Here is a 27,078-nt window from a genome sequence, read left to right as displayed (position 1 = left end):
CAATCCCCAATTATATGTGGCCCCAAACCATTTCAAAGGGGTTTTGATAATTCTAATCACTTTCTAATCAAATATCAATGCAGTTCAATCCAGAATGGCTTTCACATCCCTTGCATCAACTTCTTTTGAGGCCAAACCAAAGATGATATATATATATATATATATATATATATATATATATATATATATATATATATATATATATATCCTGAACAAAGCATTCCAAAATAATGACCAAATATTTATAAGTTTTTCACAATGATTTCACTGCCCAATAATTAAAAAGTTGGACATATCCTGTTCAAAAATTTCTTAAAAAATGATCAAATATACATTGAACAATGAACATCAACTGCATGATATTTTTATTGGCCATTAAACAAAATGTTGCGCATGATTCCTTGTGTGGTAATTTGCTCATCATTTTGAACTGTTTTGATCCCAAAAATTTCAGGTGCAGGACAGTCAATCTATGCCCAATTCAATGTGGTTATCCCAAAGCCACTTGTGGTAGTCGTTCAACTTGTGATCTTCAGGGTGAACCTATAACAAATGATAATTATCATTAAATTGTGTTTCCTGAGCTGCGAGTTAATAATTTCCTGTTTTCACTCAATTATTTGTTAGTTTTTTTTTCAAAACAGTCACTGACGTTTTAAACCTCATTCCCTGAAAATGGCAGCTTGATAGACATTGAAGTATTGTTTTGTTTTGTTTGTTTGTTTTGACAAAATACTTTGCTCTAAGCAGTAGTTTTGAAGAAATGCCATGATTAAAAATGAAGGAGACTGCATATTTAATATATTAAGAACTCTTCATGGATAACTATATATTAATTGACCGATAAATGACCAGACAAAATTGTTTGTTGCTCAATTCTCTTAATATTGTATGCATAACCAACACCAGGATGTTGCTTTTGGCCAAGCAGTTGGATTGTTTTACAAAATTCAAAACACTTGACCACATAATGGATAATTTGTGAAAACAAACTCACATATTTCATAATTTTCCTAGTCAAATAACCATATATTAATATGTTAACTTTCTAGACAAAATTCAACATCAAAAAATAAGTCCAAAAGTGTAGAAGTCCACCCCACCCCCTATTATTATTTCCTTTACCTGTTTCCACTCTTTGACACAGAATATCCTATAGGAGTCATTGCCATATTTTCCAATGCCATATAATTCAATAGGGTACTTCCAGTCCTTGGACAAATATTCCTCTGAAAATAAGTACAGCAATCATTACAGGGGGGTGATGCATAAAATAATAATAATAATCTTTATTGAGATTTGGCAATCCTGAGTTTTTTTTATATTTAATTCACAATTCAAAGGAAGCCTGGTGATTTTGGCCCTGTTTCATACTTCAAGTTGTCGCTCTCACTTCCCTGGGGGGGATACAGCCCGTCTGCTGTATGAGGTGCTCAAAGCTAGCAAGTGTACCATTCTCCACTGCCAGACCAGACTCCTGCTTCAACCCTTTAGTGCTGAGTGCCAAGCGGGGAGATAGCAGGTACCGTTTATGAAGGACCAGTATGTCCCCGGATGAGGTCAAACCCACGTTCTCCCACTCCCCAGGTGGACACTCTAACCACAAGGCCGTCCAGTCGGTCAATAAGTACGGTAATTACTCGATCTTTTCAACGGGGCAAAATTGTGAATTATACAGATATTGTATATTTTATCATAATTTCCAGGGAGATTCCTGTTGAGTGGTAGCAACAAAATTAAAAAGCAGGCCACTCTATAATTTTATTCTGTGCATTAAAAGCACAAAAAATGCCATACAGAAATGTTATTTTTGTGATTATAAAATTATGCATCTGAAAGTTTGATAATTTTTGCCCGTCGAAAAGATCAACTAATTACCTTACTTGCAAATGGGAACTTATTTGTTGGAATGCATCTTGGCTCACAGTATTTGTTCAATGTCTGGACAAAGCTATTGTGACTTTTTTACACTGTTAAATTTCAGTGGAAAACTAATTTCTAATAATTACTACTAATTCTACAAATTATATGTGTTCAGGTGCTAATCACTTAGGGAAACAGCTGCAGCAATGTTTGTTCAATCAAGTGCTAATTCATTTTCATTAAAAAAACATGTTTTTCAATAATATTATAAAATCATATCTGATTCAGCATCGAGTAATTTTGCACTCTTCTTGTCACTTTGAATTTATTCCAACAGGACCTATGCAGGGGCCGATTTAGGTCGTTTTCTGGGTCTTCCGGAAGACGGTCAGATTTTCAAGTTTACATTGACGGGTATCTAATTTTTTCTGTCGGAAGACGGTCAAAAATGAACAATGGATCAACAAAGATAATTTGGAAGACTGTCAGAAAATATCTCTGAATCCGCCCCTGCTATGCACCAATATGCTAATTTTTTTTTAATGAAGACATTATAATTACATATTACATTGTACATAATATTTTGCCTGGGATTAAGACCTAAATGATAAAATTTGGTATTTTTTATCTAAGAACTCTAAAGAAATGTTTTGTATTTGTCATGGTTGACAACTTAGGGTACTTATCAGGACACCTGTAAGACTTCCCGCTGTAAAGATTGATCAGAGGGTTTGGGAATACAGTTATTTATTAAGTCCATCACAAGTTTAAGGGTACCAAACTGCAAGAAATAATTCTAAAAAATTCAGAGGCACATATATGTTGTGAATTTATCAGACGATTAAGAAATGGAGTAAATGAAAGCAATTTTAAGCTCTTGAAAGATTTTATGGCACCACTTTATCACATATTTATAAAATTTGTAACTGAGTCTTTCTCAAACGCTTGTTTACTTTCACGGGACATTTGACATCGGACTCTTACCCGAAAACTTGACAATTGTTTTGGCTCGCTTTTCGTGCAGCCCTAGAGGTTGCAGCAGTTGTGCGATTGGTTCCCAGTCAGCATGTTGTGCTGCCTCTGCTGATGGCCATTTGTCTAAAAACTCCCATAGGACTGGAATTGCAGCTTTGCCTGTCAATAACAAGAAAAGACAAGAAAAGAAACAGACTCCAGTAAATGTTCATTGTTTTAAATGACAGTTACAGCTATATATATTTCTGCCTTGTTTGATAGAAATGAATTCAATATGCATAGAAACGTATATGTAGAAGGTGGTGAACTGTACATAAAAAAGGAGTTTGTGCTCTAAAAGTGTTTATTTTCATTGCATATTAACATAAATATTTCACACTAAAAAAGAAAAAAAGCTATTTTGCCAGACTTAACTTTATGTGCCAAATGTTAACCTTAACTTTACGAAGTATTGAACCCCCTTAAGCTTGTTTGTTACTCGCAATACTACGAAACCCACGAAGCAATTAACAGTTGGTAGTCAAGAGAAAGTAGAATGTGTTAATATGAAGAATCACATAAGAATATGAGATACGGTTATGACTGGATCTTTTCAATGGGGAAAAATTAACAATCATAATTTTGGAACCATGAAAAATATTTTTTTTGTGTAGCACTTTTATAGCATAAAAATACAAGGTGGCTTAATTTGCAGTTTTGTTGTGACCACTCAAGAATTTATGACTTCAAAAATAAAGTATCTGTAAATTTCAGAATTTTCCCCCATTGAAAAAAAATCGAGTATTACCGTACTTTTCTCCTCTGGAGTTTTTCATTTTATTATACTAATAACATGGACCCCGTGCAGTGAGGTTGAGAACCCCCTGCCAAGGTCTTGTTTTCCCCATTACTATCATTTTTTATTGGAATTTGGATAAACAAACATGAGGCTGAAAGTTGGTCTTAACTTTAAGACTTCTGGATCAATTTAAGCTATATCTGTGGTTTTCTGTTAAACCAGTTTATGTACTATCTTTATTGGCTTGGTGTAAAACATTTGCCATTTCTTTCTTTATTAGGAGTAACAAGACACCCCTGAAAAATTTTGGGTCAAAACAACACAGAATGTCTGGTCTGTAAGTCCTTACCAATATTTAGTCTTCATTTCTTCACAACTGGTATCCGGGAGTTAGTGTAGGTGTGTGGTGTTGGCAACCATATAACACAAAAATTAGAATTGAAAATATTCTGAAATCATATCTAAAATTAAACCTCTGTATCTGGGGAAAGGGATTTTCCCACCTGTTGTTTTATTAAGAAATATTGTTGCCACCAACAGTTTCCATGGATCATGAAACAAGCTCTCCTGAACTAAATTGTAAGGCGATCTTGGGGGAGTCCACTTTTCAAATTTCTTTCTCTTTGGTGCAGGAAGTGTACCCTTGGCTTGAAAATACTTGCTTTTTTGGGTTTTCTTATCTTTTGGGAGTGCAGCAGAATCTGAAAATACAATTTTTGCCTATCATTACTCGTTCAAAAAATATAAATAAATAAATAAATAAATAAATAAATAAATAAATAAATAAATAAATAAATAAATAAAAAGAACCAAAAAGTTATAGTGAATTTACTATTCATCAACATGGTCAGGATTTCTATTTTCCCTGGATGTATGTCACTGCTAAGGTTGACCCTTAAGCAAAGGGAGTAGCCAAGCAACCTTTCCCCCAACCTCCTCAGCAAAAATCACTTTTTGACTCCTGACTATTGCTTTGCCAATGTGGATAATTCTGTAAATGACAATCTATGGACGAAGACTTTCAAACAGTGCTTAGATCGATTCCTCCCCAGCCTGATGACACATTGGTCATCCTCTGAAGTAGATGAGATGAAAAGTTCAGATTTTGTCCTCCATTATTGTGGTCTCCTATATTACAGTCATGAGGTGTTGAATTCATATTTCAGGCAGTGTCAAATTTGCCGCGGTGTCATCACACTAACAAAGAGGGCCTAGGTAACAAGAAATAACATGCAACCCCATAGGAGATATTTTTTAATTTGGCAAATAACAACTCATTTAAAAGGTTTAAGGAGATTGAGAGCTGAGGGATGCACATTATTGATTAAGAGAGAATCCAATTTGGCCAAGAACGCAAGCAAGCAAGGACCCCTGTCACTTCACCAAGAATACTTTAATCCCTGATCAGTCACTAAGATCACCTGATGGTATCAGCATGTGCACCCTGAGATACAGAGGGCACTGAAAAAATCGTGACACGTTGATAGTAGAGAGGCAGGTTTCCAGTGTTCTCTGATTTTTAGGGTGCATACATAAGACTACACAATCATGCATCTCAGATTTGTGTTAAAACTTGGTTCCTCATACAGGGAATGTGGACTCCAAAAAGACACTAAATGATAAAAGTCTTACTTAAAGAACAACAAACCAAACTGACAAGAAAAAGGCAACTTTTGACACTTTTATTTTCATTTTTAATGAACATTATTGTGTAATAAAGAATAAAGAGACTACAAAACTTTCAGAGGACGCTTCATGCACATCCTGAAATGTGAAAGTTAGAGTCAACAACCAAGTCAGGTGCAGATATTAAAACTACAACCTTTCTCTGGAACTATTTTTTCACCAAATGACCAAATTAATTCACCAGGGATTTAAGTACTGCTGCACTATTTGATCCTTTGATGACATTTTACATTCCAAACATTTTAGTTTAAACCCGTTCTAGATTATTCTAAATTGGCAAATGTAATATGTGTAACAAAGACTTTTTTTGTGGCTGGCACATGTATCGCTGTCTCTTGCACATGTAACATATGTAAGAAAACACTTTTGACACTTTTCTGTAGCAGGTAATGTATTTCTGCATCTTACACAATTAAAAAATCCCTCACCTCACTTCACTCTATACCATAATGCACCACTCAAAACCATCAGTGCTCTGAAAACATGGGTGCAGTAAATCTGGTGCTTTAACAAATATATTAAAAAGATATAATTGTTTAAAAGAATGTCAAGTTTTTAAATGGATTTTTTCTCTATATGACAAATGACCTTCATCTAGTCTGAGTAACCTTAGCTGTGAAACATTTATGGCATTAATTAATATATAAAGATAAAAAATTACCGAAATACAAAGGTAAAAATAAACTTCAAACATACAAAGTACAGTACTGAAGCTGTACAATATAAAATCAGGATTTGAATGTTGGTTCTGCAAGTGGCACCTTTTTAGCAAATGAAACCTCAAAGCAGCACAAGGTCACATTCAGAGGGCTTAACACTTAAAAGATTTGTGATAATCCTGACAAAGCTGTTTTTTCCAGTCTGAGCCTATGTATGTTTAGTCACTGCCCTTCAGGGCACCAGGGTCTAATACTGGGTTCCCATAACCCTGTCACACTAGCAGGATCGATTTAACTTAGAGGGGATTCTTGCTAAATTGCATTCAGTTTAAGCGACTTAAATGTCTGTCATGCCCACTAAAGCTGTTTTTTTTTTTGGGGGGGGGGGGGGGGGGGGGGGGCACCAGGGTATAAAACCGGGTTCCCATAAACCTATCGCACTGGCAGGAGCAATTTAACTGGGAGGGGATTCTGGCTAAATTGCATTCAGTTTAAGCAGCTTAAATGTCTGTCATGCCCACCAGAGCTGTTCGGTGGGTAATTAACTTCAGTGAACACTTAAACTAAATTCAATTTAGCGAGAAACCCTATGGAGATAGATCGATCCTGCTAGTACCACAGGGTATAGGGATGGTCCCTAAGAATCTACTGGCCCAAAAGAAGAAAATACTGTGACCAGTATCTGAAAAAATCTCTTAAGTTTACATCGGATACAATTATTGACCTCTGGGATGAGGGCAGAGTTAATGTAATGGGTGGCACATGAAATTTTAATTCTCAGAAAAATAATTAAATACTGTAACAGCAGACATAATGTACAGATTTATTTATAATAAACCACCAAATTTCAATATGGCATTACCACTGATAAACAAAGAAAAACTTAACATGCAAATCACAGAAATTTCTCTAATATACTTCAATATACATAAATCTATCATTAAATAAACACCTGTACTTTAAAATTTAAAGGTACATGTATATATCATAACTATATCATACCATGTCTTTATTTTGCCCAAGAATTATTTAATAACCATGAATAATTTCACCACCAGCAGTGTTAATTATCTGAAACTCATAACATTCTAGTTTCAAATGAATAAGTGCATATAGGTATGCATGTGCACAAAAACAAAATTATATAACATAAGCCATGATAATCAGCTAAAATGTTCATTTAATGAAACTTTAAAAGTATAATGAATAAATAATATAATATAATTAATAAATATCAGAGATGATATAAAACAGACATGGCCCTTAGAGAAAAATATATTTTAACAGACAAAATTAATACATATATTGACTTTATTACTACAATGTAGAAATGTGGCTTAACTCTAAGATTCACTGCAAATTATATCAAGCAATCTTTTTGCACAGATTATAGGGCAGATTATTCAGTGCAGCTTTAATTTATTTTTATATTTTAAAATTAGTTTGAATAAAACATGAATTTTCCTGTATGTCATATTTAGTGCTGGTAATATATTCAGCAAGTTTAAAGGTCCTTCTATACAATATTTTACACTTACATTGTTGTAGAGGTTTACCAATTTAACACATTCAGTACCTCAACTGACAACTACATTTGCCACAAGGATAAATTATTCAGTCCAAATCAATTTCCTTAAAAATCATATTCTAGGATGAATACCGAGAATTACATATCTTAAAGCAGGACTTATCCTGGCATGTTATTTTCCCTCTGACCATTAACTAAAAAGACATAAGCAAATGATTTTGTTTGAAGAAAAAAACTGAATATGATTTAGACTGACAATTGATTTGGCAAAGTATTTTCAACAGACAGACAAGCAGAAATTATGCTAGCATGAACCTAGAATATAGGATCAATAAAAACTCGAATACTGCCATAAGTTTCAATTCATAACGCACCTTGGGGCTTCCCCTTGAGTTGCTGATTAACTCCCATGTTAACTGCCTCTTCGGGAGACAACCTTTTTAATGGCACGGACACTGGACTTATCTTTGACACTGTCACCCTGGCATTCTGTGGTGACACATTAATCGGTGGCTTGACACTAAACTGATTCAACATAGAACGTGGACTTTTTGGTGACACGGATCCACTGAGACGAGGTTTCTCAGATAAAGGACCTATACTGGTGAAGTGTGACAGCACAGGTCTTGGGCTACCTGGTGAAACTGTCTTATTGTTTGGAGACAATGTCTCTTTATTTCTTACTGAGGACACTGCCTCCTTGGTACTTCTTGGTGACACTGTCAATGGTTTCAGCATGGATCGAGGAGAAGTAGGTGACAGTGTCTCTCTGGTGTTCCCAGTTGGTGACAGGCTCAAAGTCTTCTGACTTGAGTTTGGACTTCTTGGGGACTCACTGGAACTGGCTCGTCTTGGGCTTAGGGAGATGATTAGGGAGCCATCTGGTGTTATTTGCCGGGAGGTGACTCGTTTGGCACTGCTGCCCTCTTTTGAGAAAATGTCACACTCTTTTATATTCATGCTCAATGGAGATACAGGGAGGCTGATTACAACTGGAGTTTTCCTATTTGGTGAGCCACTCATTAGTACCTCTGGGCTTAATTTAGGTATTTTGAAAGTTTCTCCTGATCTTTCTGATAATTTACGTTTCCTGGAGTGTTCAGATTTCTGTGTTGGGTTTGCTGGCTGTGAAAGTGATCTGTTGAGTTTTGGAGGTGGAGCACTATAACTATGGTCCAGTACAGCAGGTGAGACTGATCTGTGTGGCAATTTATTCTTGGTTTTCAATTTTCTGACCTTTTCTTTTTTCTTTGTTTCCCGTTTCTTTTTCTCCTTTGGTGTTTTCTCCAAGTCTTTTTTCTTTTTTGATTTACTTTCTGATTTGCTTTTGGGATTTTTGTCCTTTTTGTCCTTTTCATTCATCTTTTTCTGTTTGCTAACTGGTTTGTCTTTTGTTTGCTTCTTTTTGTTCTCCTTTACTTTTGACTTTCCTTTAACAGCAGTTTTCTTAATGACTTTGTCTTTTTGTTGAGATTGTGTTCCTTGTTTGGGAGCTTTCTTCAGTTTTGCTATCTTCGGTGTTTTTTCCTTGATATTTTTGGCAGCTTTGGTTGCTGAGTCATTTGATTTGATTCTTTGGTCTTGATCCCCATTTTCACTTTCTTTCTCTTCCCTTCTTTGTTTTGGCAGCCTAAAGTTCATCTTAACAACAAGTTTTTGATATACTGGCTTCTGCTTATTGCAAGCCTTTTTGGGAATGTTTATTTTACTTTCCTTTTTTGGTTTCATTTCTAGTCTTTTGACCAATTTCGTTTTCACTTTCTTGACAGATGGTGATTTTGGGGCCTTTTTATCTTTAGACCCTGTTACTTTCTGTGGAGTATTATGCTTTCCCCTAACTGTAAAGTCAAATTCGTTGCTGTCTAAATCAATCTTATTTCTATCCAAATAAGCCTGGAGCTCTGTCTTTGATCTAAATTTTCTGCCTTCTGGGCTGAAATGAGACAAAGAACTCAGGTCAATATTTTTATCAATATGTCAGAAGTGTTATAAGAATGTATTATCCTCTAATATGCAATCCCCTCTACATGATCATATCAATATCAAATGCCTAAATGTTTCAGTTGATGCAATTAAACCATGTACTTTTACAATTATATCAATCATCAATCAATAAATATTTTATATCAAACTTCAAAATGAAACTATCATTTTCAACAATGACAATTATCAATCAATAATTTATATTGAACTTTACACGGACCTGTAGATGTATACATCAAACTTCCCTGCTGACTTTCCCATGGTGCGTTGCGTAACAAGTCGTTTCCAACCAGGGGGCAGGGTGTCATCATTTTCCATAGGTAGTCCATCGTATGTGTGGTCAAGTCTGCAAACAACCAGGTTTTATATATATTATACATATACAAGCACACACCATATAATATAAATAAATAGATAAATCACAATAAATAAATATATAATATGAATAAATACAAAAATATTTGATAAGTTATAAATATATAAATATATAAATTTATGAAGGGGAAATTAGGGGTGGATTGTGTGAGATAAAATATGTCAAGACTGTGTATAGCCAAATGTATAAACCGTAGAAAACACCCACCTCACTCCCCTCAGGGCCTTCCAAATTTGGACATATGCTAAGAATTTCTCAAAAATTAATTGGCCTTCCAAAACCCTTATATCAGGTGTGAATGACAGGGTAACTGCGCCAGCATTTCCAAGTTTAGAAGTGATGAGCTGTTTACCTTACTGGTGTCCCTAGCATGCTGCCTCCAGTGGAACTGCTCAACTTGGGGCTATCCAATGTTGTCTGAGTATCTGTATTATTTTGCTCCTGCATGATTTCCACACTGAAATTGAAAAAAATAACGAAAACAATATATTTACATTCATTAAGTAATTAATAAGCATAGAATGGCATATCAAGAAAAATTTGGATGTTCTTTTTATTTTTTATTACAAAAAATATTTGTAAATGGAAAATCAGTGCTGCTGCATGGAATATTTTTTGAAGACTGTTGTCAATTAACTGTAGCAACAACACATCATTAGTATTATATCACTTCATCTAGTCAAAATTATCATTCCTTGGTCTTCATATTTACTGCCATGTGCAAGTACAGTTTAAACTGAAGGAGTGTCCTTTAACTTTAGCCCACATGAAAAATAATCTTAAACTGTTTGCCTTGGTGTCTTGAAAAAAATTGCTGACAAATTTTTGCAAACTGCTCTCTGAGCATTTAGACCCCTTGGTTTTCAACACTTTTTTGGCCTTACATGCAAGCAGGTTTGGTCTTATTTCACCCCATGTCACTAAAACTTGAGTTCAGGTATAGCATCACTTTTGAATGGCATGCGTATGTAGTAGTAGTTGATGCACAGATGAAATAAAAACACTACAACTTGAACAAACTGGAGCGTGAATAAACCGATATGAAAGGAACTAAATTGCAAATATTATACCACAAGGTGTGATGGAGGACACATTGTTTTCCCTGGACGGAGGTATTTATAGCCTAAAGAGTCTGAGTGGACTGAATGAGGCCTCACCTACCTAGCATGCAACTTTATTACGGGCAAAAGCCGAAAAGGGGAGAAGTGTGAGGAAACTTTCAGTTTAAGAATTTGAGATTGTTTCCATCTTGTGTGGTCCTTTTTATTTCATACACTCGTGAATCTATAGAGACTTTTACAGGAGTGATTTAGTGGGAAAAAATGCGTGCCTTATGTCAGGTATCACTCATCGAGAACATCGACTTGAGCTCACTGACTGTCCTCAGAAGCAGTTGGTGCAACCTGACTGCAAGAGAAAGTCGGCTGCAGAAACAATCAGGCTCGGAATCAATATCCCAAAAGAACTCAATGTCTTCCTTGAGTAAATATGTACTTTCTACCACACAATCACATTACATGGATGTTTGTTTCTTTCATAATTATTATTTCATTACAGCATCTCACCTTCCGCGCGCCACCGTTTCGGCCATGTTGTTTATTTCCGCCAAGCGGAAACAGTTGGAATCATGGGAAAATGATGTCCGAGTTCAGCCTCGTTTCCAATGAAGCGGTTCTCTTGTGAGGCAACAGAGAGCAAAAGCAAAAATTTATCGAATTTTTGTTGAATTGTAAATTGATATACACACCGTGCAATGGCAAGGACAAACGCTACATAGTACAAGGTAACTATTTTCATTACTTCCAAATTTAAGAAGCACCTAACTGACCCATAATCAGTTTCTGTTTTTCAGTCATGCAATTATTATTATGTGGAAACTGTCTTAAGTGTTCGATTGGGATTGTTGACAAAATTTGCAGACTGGTATCTCTTACCTTTTAGAGATCTCTCATTGTTATCACTTGATTCAATCCCCAGCATATTTACTCAGTTTTGCATAAATGGTAACTGTGCAACATTTTATTTGTTTCTCTAGACGGCAGGATTGGCAGTCTGACTACTACATTATTTTATCATATGATTATATTAAAAATGAAATGCTTTCAAAAATGAATGCTAGAAGTTAATTATATCTTTAATCAAAGACAGCCCTTGGTCATTTATGACTGCTTTCCACTTGTAATGCTCAAACTTTACAACTTTAAACCAATCATGATTTAATGTTATAAAGTTGTCCGATAGTAAAATTTTTAAAACTGCTATTTGCATTGTACTTTGTAGTGTTTTGGGGGGAATTGCTTAACTCAACAAGGGACCTGGGATGCTTGTGAACAGAGCAAGTGCTTTACCAATGAGCTATTGAACCTGGATCTACCCAGGCCAGTCACTACAAATTTTACTATTTAAGCTTTATAAATCTGGCATACCTGTGTAGCACATTCTTTCAATCAAACACAGTTTACAGTCATCATACTATTTTTAATGCTTACAGGTTGTCCACTTGGCTTCAATCCAACATGGGCGACTTAAAACTAGCCTCGGCTGGTGATGATATTAAAATATGGGACTGCAATGGATACACGCTGGTCAAACAGTACAACCCACATCCAGGGAATATTGGGTCCTTGTGCTGGAGTCATGATAGTATCCTTACTATTAATATATATATATATATATAGATGTTTTTTTTTACATGGATAGACTGCTTAACAGGCATCATTTTAGTGGTTGGGTAAATCATTATTGATCAAACATTGTCTGCTAAATGATGGTACTAGTATTAAATGGGATGTTTAGAATTTTAGGTTTTGATGTAATGTGAAAAAGTGCTGACAACCTATCCTTAAGTATAGTCACATGTTAAAGGTGTTATTTTCATTGTTACGTTTTCCTATCGATATTTTTCACCCAAAGAGTGATTAAAGATTTCAGTTTGTTAGTTTATAATTACAGTTTGTAATACATCTACTATTCCTACTGCTACTACTACTAAGACTACTACTACCAATTATTAATATTAATATTATTATAAAGTGTGATAACAGCTGTGAGCATTAAATCCTTAACCAAGTGTCCAGATTTTTTCCTTGCCAGTACATGCTCTGGTGGAGATAGGATTGTGCTGACATATATGAAAACTGCTGCAAGTAATGCAGTGGAAGTTACACTTGGGGTGAGTACGCACATGCGCGCGCACACACACACACACATGCACATGTGGGCACACACACACACACACACACACACACACACACACACACACACACACACACACACACACACACACACACACACACACACACACACACACACACCTGAGTGCACAGAGAGAAAGACAGAGAGAGAGAAATTATATCATGTTTCCTAACTATGGGACGCAGCATATTATTCTTTGGGGACCTACGGATATTTTCTTACTCTGCCATAAAAAATTTAGTACGCCTGTCTTTCTTCAAATTCAGGAGGATACCAGCTGCACAGTGTTCAGCTCCCAGTCCAGGTATGTGCTAGGAGGCAGGAAGGACGGCTCCTTACAACTGTGGGATCTCAAAACCCAGAAACTCAAGAAAGTCTACAAGGTATGACCTACGCACACAACTGTAGATTGAGAAGTTAAACTTGAATTTGTCAGTATTTAATAGTTGTATTTCATTACCTCCTAAGGTACTCCTACAATTCAGAGGTCATTTTTTCACTGGCTTATTTAGCATCTGCAAAATGAAATTAGTGAGGTTTTGTGTAATTTCTAAAGAGACATCAAAATGTTATAACGTTTATAATTATCCTTTTATTTCCATCAAGATATAACAACTTCATTTAATTTAATGTCTGTAGCTTGAAAAATCTTGTCTTGTGTGAACAAATTAAGTCCTATCACAATAAAAAAAAAATATAATTGTAACTTTGAGCCCACAACACAGTTCATGATTTTTTTTTTCTTTTTTGATTTAGGATCACAAATCTCCAGTCTCCTGCTTGTCCTTCAACTGGAATGACACCTACATGGCCTCAGGGTCAGAGTCTGGGCAGATTGTCCTGCATAATGCAGTCACTGGTCAAGCTTCCAGTCCACTGGTCACTCCTAAGACACAGGTACTTGTTAGAAGGAACTGCTAGGCTCAATATGAAATTACTTTATTTTATTATTTATCAGTATGTTGATTGTCTCTGAAGTCCCCACAGCAGAATCAAGGGTTATACATTTTAATGTTATTTTTTGTAAGGTGATTATTTTTGCCACTTGTCTGATAGCACAAACCTACTATATGTGATGGAAAGCTGAGATATTTGTGTACCTCTGTTATAGGTGTAACTGTATGTTGGCATTAATTTTTGTAGGATTGGAAAGAAAATAGGTTCATTGCACTTGAAGTACTATTTTCTCATTATGAAAGTGGTGGTTTTACAATATAACAATGTTTAAAGATGCATACAAAGTCAATTTTTTGTCACAAAAACCAACCAAGTGCCAGCATATAGTTTCAAGTAGTATAACTAAGAGAATTACCAAAAGGCATTGTATAATTTTACCCGAAAATGATGTTTGAACGGATTTTTCTGCTGGCATTCTAAGCTGTATGTCAATGGGGCAGGAAAGTAGGTCACGAATGTAGGTTAAATTTACAACCATAAATTTAAAGAAAGGAGCAGTCTAAAGGTCTTTTATGGCTGAACGAGTGATCTATTCAGTTTATCCCTTGGCATGTCGAATTTATTTTAGTCATATAAGAATCTAGTAGAAGTGGTTTACATGTGTTACTGGGAATCCACGCTCCACCGATGCTCGGTTCGTATGTACCTTTAAATGTACTTTTAGGCAATACGTAAACTCCAATACAGCAATTTTAAGAAGTCATTGCTTGGCTCTGTATCTGATGACGGGGCCTTGAATCTTTGGGACGTAAACACACGGCGCCTGCTACATTCATTTAATGACATGCACCGTGCTCCTGCGACAGGACTTGTGTTTTCTCCGCTCAATGAAATGCTGCTAATGAGTGTGGGACTAGACAAAAGAATTGTATGTTATGATGTCCATGGTAAAACGTAAGTTCCAGATTCAAGAGAAAGACAGGCAGATGTTTTGTTAATCATTTTAAATGTTTGTTTTAAATAATGTAAGCATTTGTATGTTTTGTGGGATATCTTAAACTAAAAAAGTATGCAAATTTTAAAATAATTAGCTTTTTAAAGCTTTTTAACATTAACACGTTATATTCTGAATGTCTTTACATTCACCAGCCATGCTGTCTCGACTGATTTAAATTATTTGAATAGAATGCTTTCGACAAAATTTTGATAAGTTAAGTCAAGAAAACAATCCCATAACGCATTTATTTATTTATTATATAATGGTAAATAAAGCATACTTGATCTTGTGTAGCTCTTTCATTGGACCTACTACTAAACAGATTCCATCCAAAATAAAAAAAGATGTATTTCTTCAATTTCAGGGCTGTTAAATCGGTTACAGCTGACAGTCCCCTGACATCCGTTGACATGCTACATGACGGCGTGACTGTTGCAGTTGGCACCACGCGTGGCATGGTTCACATTTATGATCTCCGCCAAGGAATGACTCCAGTGAGGTCGCTGAATGCTCACAAGTCTTCAGTGCAGTGTCTGACCTTCCAGTCTAATTATAAACCCTCCAAGGTGAGAGATAAGTGGTATAGAGAAAAACACAGTCTGTGTCCACTCCATTATTATGTTTGGCTAATCTCTAAGCAAATTTTTGTGAGCTTAGGATTATGTGGAATACTTACACTTATTTTTCTGTTTGTTTAATTTTTTGCCGATTTCATCCATGATTTTGCTCAGTATTTGAGTTGCCTAAAATTATGGAGCAATTTGGCTAAAAAAAAAATTAACTACCAGATATTCCTATCAAAATATTTAGAGATTTAAATATTTATTGATAGACATTTTAAGAGTTTTTTTTTATTGATTTGCTCATGGGTAATGTTATGACCCTCAACCATAATATGAATTGGAGTCATCTGTTTCAAAGGATAGCGGAAGTAAGAGAGCTACGTCTGCCACTCCCAGGACAGTTCAACCACCAAAGACCGCAGCTTCCTCTATTGTGAAAGCAGCTGGTGCTGCTAAGTCCAATCACAAGATGGAGCCAGAAACACCTGCACAAAGAGGTACAGTATTCATCAACCTTACCCCTGAAAACGATAGATTTTTCGTAAGCAATGTAATGACAGGTATTTACTATTAAATATATTCTCTCTCGTGTTGAGGGTGTTAGTGACAATTGGAAAGTGAATCATCTTGAAATCTTTTCCTCTCTCCTCTCCATTACTGTAACAGTTTCTGCCAAGATTGTAATTTAATGTTTAAGGAACACAAATAATACAACTTTCAGCCACTTTGAATATTTTGACATTAGATAAAATTTTGTGAACAGTGCAAACAATGCCATTGTTATGGCGGACTTATTAATTTCATTTATTGTTGAATAAAACAGCTGGTTAAATCTTAACTCCTTATAATAATGATTTTTTTCTTTTTGATATCATTTCTATATTTGATAAAACTGGTTTTAGTACAATAAGGGATTCTGTATTGATGTTGGCACTCCTATTCAATTACAGCAAGCTTGACTGACAAGACCAACCTTACTAAGATCAGAGAGGAGCATCTACAGGACTCGACAGAGCAGGATATGTTCTCTCCTCTTAGAGAAGGTAAAACTGGGGTTGTGTGTGTGTGTGTGTGTGTGTGTGTGCGCGTGCATGCATGCATGCTTGTGTGTGTTGGATGACAACATATGGCTGCTCCATTCTTTTGTTGATGTATGTATCAGAATTCATCAACTGATCAGCTCTAACAGTTTAAAGAAGCACAAAAGACTACTGATCTGGAATAATGATGATTAACTTTTGGAATAATAAGTGTAGAACTCTAGCACAAGCAATGGCAAGACAAAGCCAGTTGTAAATTTGTGTGAAAAAAGTGTCAAGAATGCCAGAAACAAGAAACTGTCAGAGTTACCCAGGTGCTTGATGTGTAATTTTAGAATGCACTCTTTTTTTTTTCTTTTTTCTTTTTTTTCATGTATAAACAGACGCTGTTCACCTTTTTTTCATATCAAAACCTCCCTAGGTGGTTCAGGAGATGGATCAGAGCTGGTCACTAACAGCAGGACCTTTGAGAATGTCCCTTCAGAGAACAGACCAGACATTGTTGGGATGGCCGCTGGCGTGGGGAGCAGGCAGCAGGACAGCTTTACTGCAGGTTTTTACTGCATTTTAATTGACCTTTGACCTAGTTTGGCATTTCAGCCTGTTATACTTTGACAGATTTCAAGATCAAAAGGTACAGAAATGGTTAGGAATGACAGATACAAGTTACTCCATGCCTGGGTCTGTTGCTACATGCTGCTGCACATGAGCTGCTGCATGATATGTGGCACTTGGTGTGATCCTTCAGTCGGCATTTTCACCTTTGCACTTGTTGTAATGTCCAGTAATAGCCGTTTGTGAGGAAAAATGGGGCCAAACAATCTCTGTCACCAAAACTTAAAGAATAATACAGGTTAACTTGTCTAAGGAATATAAAAGGGGTGAAATTTGGATTGTACTTCAGAAAGATATATTTTATTTTTGTCTTGTAGGAGGTGTGTTTTCACCTTTGTCTGCTAATACATCCAACACCTCACTAAGAAGAAATCCTATTGGTGCTGGTAGCCTCAATGACTCTTCATTGTTAGGAAACCTTCCAATCACAACAGGAGTTTCTTTTGAAGATGGCCTGCATGCAAAGAGTTCAGAGGTAGTTTTATAGGAAATAGACCACCAATGATGAAAGAGTGCATATTCTCCAATATTGTTTATTAGAATAAAGCAGGACTTTTTTAGCATTTTGGAGTAAAGTAAAAACCCACTAACCGTCGTAAATTACATCATATCTGATTATAAAACCGTGTTGAAACCATGATTCAAATAGAAATTGGACATAGTTAATTTAGTAACAAGAGGTAATACTATACTCAGGTAATACTATACTCTATATGGACTGCACATAGTCATACTAAACTGATTGTAATTGTGAACAACAAGTAACGTTCCTACTAGGGAAAAAACTGTTCAGAATGAAGTAGAGCCAGTAATCCTGTATTATACTAAGCTTCAAAGCAATCAGTTTTTCTGATCTCATTATTCACAGGTCCATGCAGATACTGGAGCTGGAATTACAGATGAAGATGTAGAGAGCAAGTCATACCAGTACATGAATGGCACACCTGGTGTCAGATTACCTTTACCACAAGGTAAGAGTACTCTATTAAGAGACCTAGATATCATCACGTCATTTTCATTAAAGATAAGGTTTCATTACCCAATTATAGTTATATGTACCGCAAGGTGAGAGAATTGTTAAGAATTCTACTAGTAGATGCATCTTGTTGTGCTGTTTTAGAGATTAAGTTTTTTTTAAATAATGCATTAGTGGTTACACAGTGATTGTAAACATAATAGTAATAATATTAATCAGACTGATATATCAACATACTAACAGGTATTTCAGAGGGCAGCACAAGAAGTCCACGAACCCCAAGAACACCCAGAACCCAGGCTGCTGTAAGTGATGACCTCTATAGGTCAGACAAGGTCACAACAAGACCAAAAGACCTGTCCTCCAGAGAGACTGAATCACGGATGGGGGAAAGGCATGCAGACAGCTGGACAGTAGCTGAGAGCAGTCAGAGACAGAGAATGACCAGTGGTCAAAAAGTGGACTCGAGAGACGGAGTGGTGTCTCGGCTTTCATCACACATAACAAGCAGTCGTGGCTCAGGAGATTGGATGGACGGATCTGATTGGAAACCACATCAAGAGCAGCACCAACAACAGACTGCTTACTCTACTACAAACTCTAGCAGTAATGCAGTTGTCCCACTCTCTGGGGGCATTGGAGCTGGGGCAGCGGCTTCAGGGACCACACCCACCACGCCCCAGGGTGTGCCCCTGGGTATTCAACCATTTCACACAGAGTTTATCAGGAATGTTGTGGAGGAAGCCATGGAAGAGTTCAGAGATCAGATGCACAGGGAACACATTCATCTACAGATGGAGATGATAAAACAATTTCAAATTCAGCTGGTGAGTGAACTTCATTTTTTTATTTATTATTTTTTGATAATTGTTACTGGGGAAGTAATTAGCCTTTTTCAAACTGCCTTAAAACAAAACACATTTGTTACCTTAATTGCATTTTTAGACACAAGTAGACTGCTAAACTTCTTACTTTATCAGAAATCTAATGGATCAAAATTTTTCTTTAGTTTTTGCTGATATTGATATGAGCTAAGCCTTAATCAAAAAAGTTTCAGGTTCCAAAATGTCTGAGCTTCTTGAAGCCTCCTGTGCATGTGCTTGAAAGATCTTTTTTCCAAGAACAAAAAGACATCAGTGAAAAACTGTAATTATTCTTAATAATATTTTGTATGTTTCAGCATGAAGTCAGGTCTATGCTTCAGGAATTTTCAGTCAACGAAGAACTTGTGGCAGAGATCCACCGACTGCGAGAGGAAAATGAGAGGCTGAAGAAGAACTACTGAATAAACGTGTCTTTGTTATAAACTTCTCATGTTTACATAAACATTGCTTTAGCATTAAACATTTTATCACTGCAAACATATGCCCAATATATTTATTTCCAAAAATAAATTGAAAATATGTTATAATACTTGTTTATACAAAAATGTAAACAAATTGAATGCTTTCATTAAAAATAGCTTGGGTAGGTTGCTAAAGTTCCAATTAAAGTGTTGCCTGTGTTCATAGATGATGCATTGCTATTTTTGTGTGTTAAACCCGAGTCAAGAAAAGAAAGTTGTTGGGCCTGGTATGAACTTGTTAAAAAGGAAGGGAAAAATCGGTGGACCATTTTCCGTCCCTTTCAATAAATATTTCATCTTTTGAGTGTGTGAGGTTTTTTAATTGAGTGGGGAATAAGACAAACAAAGAGGAATGAATGTGTCATTTGGTCTGGTATGGTGTCCACAGTGATAAGTACTTTTTCCTTCTCTGTCATATTTTGCAACTCTTTTAAATTGAATTGTACTACATAATATGTATCACTGCTGTAATAATTTATCTTCAAGTATATAGTGCTTAAAATTCAATAAGGGTAATTTTTTTTTTTTTAGAACGAGTCATTTTTCACAGATTCCTTCTATCTGTTAAAATGTCTCACTATTGAAGTGATAATCAGTCAGCAATGTGGCTTATCTGAGGTCATATATTATTTCGTTTGTTAAGTTTTTGGATAAGTTTAATGCTAGAGAAAGAAGAACACTACAATGTAGCACTTTAAAAAAAGCTTTCTGCATAAGCCATGGGCAATGTTAACTTTTCAACTTAAAAGGAGCTTACCTTCATTATTTTTATAGAAGTGATCCTAAATGACTTTTGTGTGGTATAACAGGTGAGAAGCATGATGAAATATGATCATAAACTGTGTGGGGTAGTTATGCAGAGACCGATGCCAAATTATTGCTACTATTGAATATATACTGTCATTTAGGATATACAAAATTCTAGTTAAGTACTAATTGCTTCGTTAGATAGAAAGCGCTGCAATGCAGGTAAATTTTTTAATTATTTATTTATTTATTATTATTTATTTTATTATTATTATTTTTTTTTTTTTTTTTTTTTGGGGGGGGGGGTATTTGAATAGCAGTGTTCACCAAATAGATGAAAGTCTGCCAGGATCAGTGAATGTAAGAGAAATGTTCAGCTGAACCAAAATGGCCAACATGTCCGAATTATTCACACTAGACTGTGATCAGAGCAGCTTGTGCTGCTGCTGCAGATTTTATCATGTATGTAATATAGTATATTATGCAATCTTTTGCAACAGAATAAACTTGATTTAAAAGCTGGTCTTAATGTCTTTTTTCTGAAAGGACATCATTTTTTTTTCTCTCCAGCAAGTTGATACAAATAGATGTACAGAAAGAAATTCAGAAAAAACATTTTTTTCTTGATTAGAACAACCTGGAGAAATGGACACTATGGTGACCATCATTCTACACTAGAATTTTTCTTGATAGCCAATGAATGACTTTCTTGCTCCAAGGCTCCATTTCACAAAAAGTAAAAGTTGTCTTCAGCTTAATAAGTCTCTAAGCTTCAGCTATTAGCCAACTAATTTACTATTCCTATCAATGAGCCTCATTTCAATATACTGAAATGTTTGCATTATCATCAGTTTTTGCCTCTGCACTGGACAATGTTACTAAGAGATGTACTTGAAAGTCCTTTTCTTAACTCAAAAATATCCTTTTCTTTATTTTTCATCATGATCCACCCTTTCTCTTGGCTTTCATGGCTCGTTTTCCTTCACCCTTAGCTGGCGGTTTCTTGCCTCTCCCAGTCCTAGCTCTACTGAGGTGGACTTTAAATTCTGCTAAATCGTCCCTAAATGCCAGAAAATCAAAAGAGTTAGGATACTTAAGTACCAATTCAACCAAAATATAAATTAAATAAGGAAAGGAATTACCCTTTACAATATTTTGATAGTTTGAAATGTAACTAAATAACTGAAGTGTCAAATTCAAATTGGTTCAAATTAATCTGCATCACGAGGAATACTAGTACATAGGTTGCACACTGAATGAAAGAAAGTGCTAAAATTATAACATGGTACACGTTCAATGGCCCATTACTTCTTCAGTCAGGCAAGGCGCCTTTTTAATCACTATAATTACCTAATAATTCCAAACCTCCTTAGACTCAGATGAAGTGCACGCAATTCTTCATACTTTGGATAATACCGAACAAACTCTGGGTTCTTGTTGGCAGGCTGGACACTGAGCATTTTCACCACTTTCATGGATTTTTGGTCAGTTGGTTTAGAAACCTCTCCAAATATTCTGGCAGACAAAGCTGCCATCCGTCGAGCATAGGGAGTCGCCATCTCAGAAAGGAGGTCACCTGAGATAAAAGAAAGGCAAAAATTTAGTTACGTCATTCATTGAGAAAAATATTATTAAATGATATTAAAATATTGACACATGACGGTTTGGTAATTCTGCCATCTTTTCTTTTAAGTAAATGTACACAGTACGAGCTTGACTTAAGTGTTGGACAAGTGGAAAACAAAACAGAATAGAAAAGTTACTTAATTTCACTTTAGTTCGGATTATTGGTCGAACTACCTGTACTGGTGCAATGGGTATGTAAGTATATGATAAAAACTGAATGTAGGGATAATTAATAATACAGTATACCGAGCGAGAAAGTGAGAAAAAATTGTAGCGTAGTTACATGTTGTTAGGACCTTTCAAAGTGAGCTGTCACAGAATACACCAGTAGAGTATACCGCTCGATTTGAAAAGGTCCTTGTACTAGTAAATCTAAATTCTAAATTTCTTATGCATGGCACTTCTAACGTAGCTTCTAGTTATTGTACTACTACTATGCTAGTAGAAATTGAAGAACATCCAACGTATTATCAAACTTGGTTCGTGATTAAAAGCGTGCTATCAAGCACAAATTCACCTCTCCATTGGTCGATACGTCCCTTAAGATATATTTTACCGCTCTGATATTAATCGGAGAATAGTTATCACAGTAACGACGAGAATTTTGAAGTTATATCCCACCTAAAGAAATCGTGCAACGAGTTCATTTCTGCTCTTCTTAAAATGGAGGTTTAAAGAAAAGGAGAGGAATGTTAACTTCCGGTTCCGGTAGGAGGAAATTCAAAATAAGTTATGAAGTGCTTTTGATATTCAGTCAAAAAGTCTGTTCATGTGTAGTGAAAAAGAGTCCGGTCAGACGGTTTGGACAGTCAGCAGATATGGTGGTTGTATGAAGAGCCTAAGGTATGATGCTAAATATAGATCATGTAGTAAGGTGACAGACAAACGTAATTAACTTTGTAAATTGTTTTGCTCCGCTGCTACTGGTATTGCTAGCCAGGCTGTACCCCTAGTCTGATTAATCCGTATTTTTTAAACTACTCCAACACTTCAGTTTGCTTTTTTTTTTTTTTTTTTTTTTTTTTTGGGGGGGGGGGGGGGGGGACCCTCTACCATCTGCTTACTCTCCAGTTGGAAAATCAGTATGGGTTGAAAACTTGTTACAGATTTAGATACCAGTCAGGTAAAACTTACTAAACTTAAAAGGCTAAAATGCTTATCATTCCATAGTTCATGCACTTGTTTCCACCTATAATTTATACGCAATTTTATGGATATTTAAAACATTTTATATTTTCAGACAATCATGAATGGCTGCATAATCCCAGGCACACCATTTGCTGTAGATTACTGGAAAACCAGAGGCAGCCCAGACACCAAGTTTTATTTTCTGTCACACATGCATGCTGACCATACTTCAGGATTGAGCCCATCATGGAAAACCCCCATCTATTGTTCAGAAATCTCTGGCAAACTTCTGGTTGCCAAATTCAATATCCAAAAAGGTCTTGTGAAAACTCTTGAGGTGATTACCTAATTATTTTTTATCATGTTTTATTAAATGCTTGTTGAAATCTCTGAAACTTTGGTTTGCTATTTGGTCATATATCAGTACATTGCTCAAATGCTTAATTTTATTTTTAAAAAAATCATTTTATCAATACTTAATCCCAGGTGGATTCGAAATCTGCCTGGATTTCAATCCGGTCTCGGATGTACCAGTATATACAAGTATAATCTTGTCATATATTTTATATAAATGTAGGTAGGCCAGAGTCATATCATTCCTCTAGATGAAGAAGGCATAGAAACTATGACAGTGTCCCTGATAGATGCCAACCACTGTCCTGGAGCTGTCATGTTTTTATTTGTTGGATATTTTGGTACCATTCTCTATACTGGGGACTTCAGGTATAGCACATCTTTCAAACCATTTGGTTTTATATACTGGAAGGTTTTTCTTTGTCTCCTGTGTAATGATGGTTGAAAAAGTGCAATTGTTCTAAAGATATTAAACAGTTATGTTTTTCCACCAGATCTTACCTTGATGGAACAGTTTTGAGACCAAGGCCCTTGACCCATCTACAAGTATGTAGCAGACTTTAATACTGAAAGTCTAGAAATAAAAAAATATATTGTAGTCTGTCTGACCAAGGAAACCTATAGGACCTGAGTCAGAAAACACCATAAAAAGTAATGATGAGTGTTTCTGCTTTGTTATGAAAACTAACAGTAGTTCTATTCCTTATTTCAGGTACACCCCCGCCATGTTCATAGATACCCCTCTCTCCTCCAACCCCCCAGTTGACGTCCTTTACCTTGACAACACCTATTGTCATCCAAATTGTCTTTTTTTGTCGCGAGACCAAGCAAAATCGAAAATTTTTCAAATCATCGCCGCACATCCTGAGCATGACATACTCCTGGGCATGAATAGCCTTGGCAAGGAGGACTTGTTGGTGGATATCGCCATGGAGTTTGTAACCTGGATTGTTGTCACGCCAACAAGATTGGAGATGTTGAAACTGTTGGAGCTGCCTGATGTGTTCACTGATGACAGACAAGCAGGGAGGATAAGACTGGCCCCAAGCCCACGTATATCTAAGGTGAGTGGTAAAAATGTAGATAATCATTGCTAAGCCTTCTAAAGTAGGTTTAATGTTTATGTGCCTCAAATATAAAAAATATGTTTAGACTTTTTTGGAATGGTTTACATGTTTACTGTGATCACTACACAAGAAACAATAAAACATGTACTATACTTCACCACACTTTTGAATATTTTTCTTCTCTCATACATTTTCCACCAGACTATGTATAAGAGGGAACCGCAGGATTGAAAAAAAAAAACAGTCGGAATCAAACTCTGTAACCCACCGAAATAACAGTAAGATTTTATTCTATTCTAGGAGTATCTCTCGAAACTGGATGAGTCGTACCCAACCATAGCTATCATACCAACAGCATTGTACACGGGGGTGGACTTCGACCCCTATGCCAACATGGACAATGTGTTCATTGTCCCTTACTCTGACCATTCCTCTTATCCCGAACTTCACGAGTTTGTGTCCAGAGTCCGGCCCAAGTCCATCATGCCAATTGTACAGGGGTCAGCACGAGGGATACTTGGGTCAAGCCTGGAGGAGAGAGCGATATTGTCCTGTTTTGATGAGTATCTGGACCCTGAGCCGCAGAAGGAAATCAGAATCCCTCCTTCAGTACAGAAGATCATGATGAGCTGGAATTTTGTAGATACTGCGATACCAGCTGTACTGAGGAGAAAAAATAGTGGTATTTTGCAGAGAAAAAGAGAGAGGGATAAAATGCGCATTAAGGAGAGCGGGAAAGTCAAAGGAGTGGTGTTCTCATCTCAGGAATCACCAGACATGAAAAGGAAAGGACCCAGGGATCAGGCCTTGGCTGACAATGAGGACAATTATATTATCTCACAGTATGATAGTGACAAACTTGCAAATTCTCAAGAAAATGAAAAAGTTGAAAATGCAGCTATCGGTGATGGTTGTGACCAAATTCATGTTGATGTAGAGAAAAATGATTGTCATGTGGAATCCAAGGACTCAAACCTAGATGCAAACACAACTTTTATCACTGCAAAATGCCCTTTGCTACACATTAAAACTGGGCATAAAAAAGACAAAGCATGTCAAACAAAAGACCCCTATTACAACATTAACTATGTTATTGAGAGCCCTAGCAATGAGGAAGCAGACAAGTATAATAAAGACAAACCACTGAGTCCATCCGATTTGAGCAGCAACAGTTCAGATGTCGAAAGTGGGATAGAAACTGACAGCTCTGAAAGTAGCAGCACTATTTCTCTCAGTGATGACAAGAATGTGCCATGCTCTGAAGTAGGGTCCAGCAAAGCAAGTCATTGTCCAGAGAGCAACAAAGTGGAGAAAAATGCTTGTGTGAAACATCACTACACACTTGATGTGACACCAAACGATTCTGATGTGATATCATACAGTCCTGATGTGACACCAAACCATCCTTATGTGACACCACACAGTCCTGATATGTCATCACACCATCTTGATGTGACATCACACAGTCCTGATATGACATCACACAGACCTTATGTGACATCACAACCATGTGAAATACCACAGCAGGCCAAAGTGAAGTCACAAGAAAGTACAGTTGATAAAAGGCATCCATCTCCTTTAACTTTCTTGGCTAAACACCACAAGATAAATCCTAATTGTCAATCCAAGGATAGAGCAGTAAAGGAAGAAAATTGGCTCACAACTGATAACATGGGTCAAGGGAAAACTAAACGGCTCAGCAGTTTAAAGATAATTAATCAGGCCAGAACCAAAATGAATCAAATGAATGATCTCTGCATTGCTGAGCAGGAGTCTCCAAGTGAGGACACCTTCAAACCAAGTAACAGCATAACTGAGTGTGCCAAAGAGAGGCCAGCTGAAGGAGAAAGTCTTGAATATGACACAACAGACAGTTGTCTGGCATTCACAACAAAGGTGCATCAAAGTAATGATAAGCTCTCTCATGTTTCATACATCACGCGAAAAAGAAAAAAACAGCCAACCATTCTTCAGTTTCTCCACAGCAATCAGAAAAGAACAAAGGTAGAAAAAGAAATCGGTACTAATGTCAAACCTTTGCGCACGGCAAAGCGGTCCTTGAATTATGATAAAGACATTCCGAGAAACCATTCAGTGCAGTTAAATACATCTTTGCAGACGAAAACTGAAAAAAGCAGTGCAGATACTCCAAGAAAAAAGTGCGTCATATCTGTTGGTGAATCTTCAGGGGATTACAAAGAACACGCTGTTGATCATTTTCCACTTCCAAAAAGCAAATCAGAAGCGACAGGTTCTAAAGCTAGACTAGAACAGAATCAAATGGGAGACGACAAAAGTTGGCTTGATACTAGCGTACCTAAATGGTCAAAAGCTGATGGTGATGGTAATGTTGATTTTTTCACTGTTAATGAATTGGGTAAAACGAACAAGAAAAATGGCTTGACTGACTCTGAACCTGTCATTTCTGTAATACCACAGTCAACCAAGATGGGAAGAAGAAGAAAGTTTCACCAAATTCTTAATGAGTATTTATAACCCAGATGATTTTATAATGCTAGTATGCTAGTATATATTTACCGACTTGATGGACATTGGTCAAGATTATTATGTAACGCGAGGGAAAGTTTGCTTATTCTCTGGGAAGAGTTCACAATTAGCTCATTGTAAAAGAAGCAAATAATGCATTTTAATAAACATTTAGTATTTTTGTATGAAAATT

The 27,078-nt window shown here is 36.2% G+C and overlaps 4 protein-coding genes across 7 annotated transcripts; 2 read left to right on the top strand and 2 right to left on the bottom strand.

The window, feature by feature from the left end:
• Positions 1 to 267: 267 nt before the first annotated feature.
• On the bottom strand, positions 268 to 11,530 carry LOC106155634 (uncharacterized). Of its 2 annotated transcripts, XM_013530550.2 has the most exons (8): positions 11,414 to 11,530; positions 10,201 to 10,305; positions 9,693 to 9,818; positions 7,864 to 9,422; positions 4,120 to 4,317; positions 2,848 to 2,997; positions 1,126 to 1,229; positions 268 to 543 (listed from the first exon to the last, which is right to left on the bottom strand). In XM_013530550.2, the coding sequence occupies exons 1-8, from the start codon at positions 11,437 to 11,439 to the stop codon at positions 466 to 468; spliced, it is 2,346 nt and encodes a 781-aa protein (XP_013386004.2). In that variant the 5' UTR covers positions 11,440 to 11,530; the 3' UTR covers positions 268 to 465. The 2 variants fall into 2 exon arrangements, 1 of the variants encoding a protein (XP_013386004.2); XR_015334929.1 differs by lacking the exons at positions 268 to 543; positions 1,126 to 1,229 and having other exon boundaries at positions 3,966 to 4,317.
• LOC106155633 (protein NEDD1) lies at positions 11,480 to 21,801 on the top strand. The gene is made up of 14 exons (XM_013530549.2): positions 11,480 to 11,631; positions 12,340 to 12,491; positions 12,926 to 13,020; positions 13,310 to 13,426; positions 13,800 to 13,940; positions 14,665 to 14,894; positions 15,302 to 15,503; positions 15,859 to 15,997; positions 16,451 to 16,543; positions 16,962 to 17,093; positions 17,473 to 17,630; positions 18,024 to 18,126; positions 18,375 to 18,958; positions 19,312 to 21,801. Exons 2-14 carry the CDS (start codon positions 12,365 to 12,367, stop codon positions 19,414 to 19,416), a joined length of 2,226 nt encoding a protein of 741 aa, XP_013386003.2. The 5' UTR covers positions 11,480 to 11,631; positions 12,340 to 12,364; the 3' UTR covers positions 19,417 to 21,801.
• On the bottom strand, positions 20,744 to 22,596 carry LOC106155646 (small ribosomal subunit protein mS33). Of its 2 annotated transcripts, none has more exons than XM_013530574.2 (3): positions 22,471 to 22,596; positions 21,574 to 21,799; positions 20,744 to 21,283 (listed from the first exon to the last, which is right to left on the bottom strand). In XM_013530574.2, the coding sequence occupies exons 2-3, from the start codon at positions 21,780 to 21,782 to the stop codon at positions 21,163 to 21,165; spliced, it is 330 nt and encodes a 109-aa protein (XP_013386028.2). In that variant the 5' UTR covers positions 21,783 to 21,799; positions 22,471 to 22,596; the 3' UTR covers positions 20,744 to 21,162. The 2 variants fall into 2 exon arrangements, with proteins under 2 accessions (XP_013386028.2, XP_013386027.2); XM_013530573.2 differs by having other exon boundaries at positions 22,367 to 22,513.
• On the top strand, positions 22,528 to 27,078 carry LOC106155645 (uncharacterized). Of its 2 annotated transcripts, none has more exons than XM_013530571.2 (5): positions 22,528 to 22,692; positions 23,090 to 23,314; positions 23,555 to 23,700; positions 24,044 to 24,395; positions 24,699 to 27,078. In XM_013530571.2, exons 2-5 carry the CDS (start codon positions 23,096 to 23,098, stop codon positions 26,892 to 26,894), a joined length of 2,913 nt encoding a protein of 970 aa, XP_013386025.2. In that variant the 5' UTR covers positions 22,528 to 22,692; positions 23,090 to 23,095; the 3' UTR covers positions 26,895 to 27,078. The 2 variants fall into 2 exon arrangements, with proteins under 2 accessions (XP_013386025.2, XP_086870737.1); XM_087014611.1 differs by lacking the exon at positions 22,528 to 22,692 and adding an exon at positions 22,950 to 22,972.

Source organism: Lingula anatina, chromosome 6 (genome assembly GCF_051362555.1).
Source record: "Lingula anatina isolate TDL-2025a chromosome 6, LinAna3.0, whole genome shotgun sequence".
Lineage (NCBI taxonomy): Eukaryota > Metazoa > Brachiopoda > Lingulata > Lingulida > Lingulidae > Lingula > Lingula anatina.
The sequence above is the reverse complement of the archived record's forward strand: the minus strand, read 5'-3'. Positions and strand labels throughout refer to the sequence as shown.

What these genes read in the sequence shown, in the direction of transcription:
- LOC106155645 (XM_013530571.2), top strand. Translation starts at nt 23,096, where the DNA reads ATGAATGGCTGCATAATCCCAGGCACACCATTTGCTGTAGATTACTGG. An exon ending in GTCTTGTGAAAACTCTTGAG is followed by an intron (nt 23,315 to 23,554) that starts GTGATTACCTAA and finishes ATATAAATGTAG; the next exon opens with GTAGGCCAGAGTCATATCAT. An exon ending in CAAGCCCACGTATATCTAAG is followed by an intron (nt 24,396 to 24,698) that starts GTGAGTGGTAAA and finishes ATTCTATTCTAG; the next exon opens with GAGTATCTCTCGAAACTGGA.
- LOC106155646 (XM_013530574.2), bottom strand. Translation starts at nt 21,782, where the DNA reads ATGGCGACTCCCTATGCTCGACGGATGGCAGCTTTGTCTGCCAGAATA. An exon ending in AGGAGGTTTGGAATTATTAG is followed by an intron (nt 21,284 to 21,573) that starts GTAATTATAGTG and finishes TCTGGCATTTAG; the next exon opens with GGACGATTTAGCAGAATTTA.
- LOC106155634 (XM_013530550.2), bottom strand. Translation starts at nt 11,439, where the DNA reads ATGGCCGAAACGGTGGCGCGCGGAAG. An exon ending in ACTCAAGGGGAAGCCCCAAG is followed by an intron (nt 4,318 to 7,863) that starts GTGCGTTATGAA and finishes TTGTATTTTCAG; the next exon opens with ATTCTGCTGCACTCCCAAAA. An exon ending in GTGTCAAAGAGTGGAAACAG is followed by an intron (nt 544 to 1,125) that starts GTAAAGGAAATA and finishes CATTTGTTATAG; the next exon opens with GTTCACCCTGAAGATCACAA.
- LOC106155633 (XM_013530549.2), top strand. Translation starts at nt 12,365, where the DNA reads ATGGGCGACTTAAAACTAGCCTCGGCTGGTGATGATATTAAAATATGG. An exon ending in CTTGTGCTGGAGTCATGATA is followed by an intron (nt 12,492 to 12,925) that starts GTATCCTTACTA and finishes CCAAGTGTCCAG; the next exon opens with ATTTTTTCCTTGCCAGTACA. An exon ending in AACAATTTCAAATTCAGCTG is followed by an intron (nt 18,959 to 19,311) that starts GTGAGTGAACTT and finishes TGTATGTTTCAG; the next exon opens with CATGAAGTCAGGTCTATGCT.